At 50.7% G+C, this 2,397-nt stretch overlaps 1 protein-coding gene across 1 annotated transcript in view; it reads left to right on the forward strand.

Annotated features, from left to right (window-relative positions):
* Window positions 1-711: 711 nt before the first annotated feature.
* Window positions 712-2,397, forward strand: part of LOC311370790 (protein disulfide-isomerase-like) — a 6,847-nt gene continuing 5,161 nt past the window's right edge. Inside the window, exons 1-4 of the mRNA XM_084489098.1 lie at window positions 712-1,018; window positions 1,429-1,629; window positions 1,919-2,043; window positions 2,197-2,334. Coding sequence (XP_084345224.1) covers window positions 838-1,018; window positions 1,429-1,629; window positions 1,919-2,043; window positions 2,197-2,334 — 645 coding nt within the window. The 5' untranslated portion in view covers window positions 712-837. The remainder of the gene's footprint in view (window positions 1,019-1,428; window positions 1,630-1,918; window positions 2,044-2,196; window positions 2,335-2,397) is intronic.

A 2,397-nucleotide genomic window follows, 5' to 3' on the forward strand; every position in this document is an offset into this window, starting at 1 on the left:
GTGTGGGTCGTCCCATGAATACACAATGAAGTCAACGTGATTATGAAAGATCACGAGGAAGATCCCATTTGCCCGCATGTTGCTAATTACATTAAAGAGGATCGTTACAAGCTTGTTTACGCTTACTGTGCTGCCAAGATTACACGTCATGGGTTCACACTTGGCACTGCCTCACTCCTGTACATCATGTACATACAACACTGCTCCTTTTGATAATATGTTTAATAGGCTACAATGTTATTTTGGTAAGATGTGATGTTCATATATTCTATCATGTTGATAGGGAAATAAAAAAGAATCTGACAATTGAGCCTGTGTTTGTATTTATTCTTCATTTAGGCAATTGTACTTTAAAGGCATGCATCGTATACAGTATGGTTGTGTGTGTGTGTGTGTCTGTATGGGTATTTGTATATCTCTATATGTGTCTCTCTTTGTGTGTGTGTGTGTGTGGGGGGGGGGGGGGGGGCGGTTTGACCTTGCCGAGCAGCACGGTACAAGACAGAGGGCGTGGAGATACGAGTGATAGCACTGATTTTAAAGCAGGCGGCAGCAGCCGGGGTACAGCAGCGCTCCGATAGGAAAGTTAATCAGCTACAGACTACTAGAGTCGGTACGACTGTAGATAGTGGAGTAGCCTTTAGTGTAAGCTACTTGCTCAACACAGACACACACACACACACACACACACACACACACACACACCATCACTTATCAGCCTTTCTTTTCTACACCTACACCCACCACCCTCCCCCTCCCCCTTTCGTCAGCACACTCTCACATCAGGTTTGGGTTCAGAGTGTGTATTCCCCCCAGGAGCCCGAAGGCGAAGACAACATGAGGTCTGCGGTGCTATTCCTGGTGACGGCGGCCTGCTGCTGTCCGGGGGTCCTCCTCCCCGCGGCGGGGGCCTCGCAGGTGGAGAAGCCCCTGCCACAGGTCGACGGGGTCCTACAGCTGACCAAGGCCAACTTCGACAAGGCACTGAAGAGATCCAGCCAGCTACTGGTGCACTTCTGTGAGTAACGACTCGTCATCGCACCCGCACACACACACACGCCCGCACACACACACACACACACACACGTAAACTATACACCCTTTTGTCATGTTGGCCCATGCACGCTGATGCAATGTGGGGAGATTTGGGGTTTGGGTCCATGTTTGCGCTGACCAATAAACCCTGTAGGATGACGACATGGCAGATTTGATTCATTCATTAAATCATTGTGTGTGTGTGTGTGTGTGAGTGCGTGTATATTTCTTTCTGTGTGGGTGCATGTGTGTTATTGTGTGTGTGCGCGTATGTGTGTGTGTGAGTGCGTGTATATTTCTTTCTGTGTGGGTGCATGTGTGTTATTGTGTGTGTGTGCGTATGTGCGTGCGCACGTGTGTGTGTGTGTGCGTGCGCGCGTGTCTCCATCCAAGACGCCCCTCTGTCCGGCGACGCGCAGCGAGTCACCGCCGCCTTCCGAGAGGCGGCGGCGGAGCTCCGGGGGTCAGGGGTGGCCATGGCAACGGTGGACGTGTCCAAGGAGAAGGACCTGGTCAAGCAGCTGGACGCCAGCGGCCCGCCGCCCATACGACTCTACCTCGACGGGGACAAGCGCGCGCCCGTGGTCTGCCCTGGTACACACATATACACACGCACGCACACACACACACACACATTCTATATACCAGCACTACGCCAGATACAGATCTTTCAATGACACACAGGATACACTGAATCAACAGTGGGCTGTGTGTATGTTTTATAGCTTGAGCCCAGCGTAAGCAGTTGACATAACTCGGTCATTTGTATTATTATTTATTAACCTGAAGGTAGGATGGGCCTTCTGGCTCCAGGGGGGGTTGAAGGTGAACCTTTATCTGATGCTCTCTCTCTCTCGCTCTCTCTTTTGTCGTGTCTGATTAGTGCCGAAGAACGCCGCCTCCATTTTGACCTGGCTGAAGAGGAGGGCGGGGTCGGCGGCCGACCTGCTCGCGGATTTCAGCCAATCAAAGGACTCTGAGGAATTGCTTGTGGTCGGATTCTTCAAGGTGTGCAATTGTTTGTAATTAGTTTCCCATTATAATCTTGCGTTGTTTGGGACATTACTGACCCTAATTAAATGAAATGGCCCCCCACTAATACTGTGTGTGCGTGTGCGTGTGTGTGTGTGTGCGTGTGTGTGCGTGTGTGTGTGTGTGAAGGACATAGCCAGTGACTACGCTGATGTCTTCTATGCGGCCGCGGTGGACCTGCCAGATGTTAGCTTTGCTGTCACTCACGACGAAAAGCTGATCAGCAAATATGACATCACACATGATGTCGTTCTCCTGCTTAATAAGGTGCTTTTATACCAACCACACACACACACACACACACACACACACACACACACACACACACAC

The sequence above is a fragment of the Micromesistius poutassou genome, assembly GCF_964030765.1.
Source record: "Micromesistius poutassou genome assembly, contig: SCAFFOLD_6005, whole genome shotgun sequence".
NCBI lineage: Eukaryota > Metazoa > Chordata > Actinopteri > Gadiformes > Gadidae > Micromesistius > Micromesistius poutassou.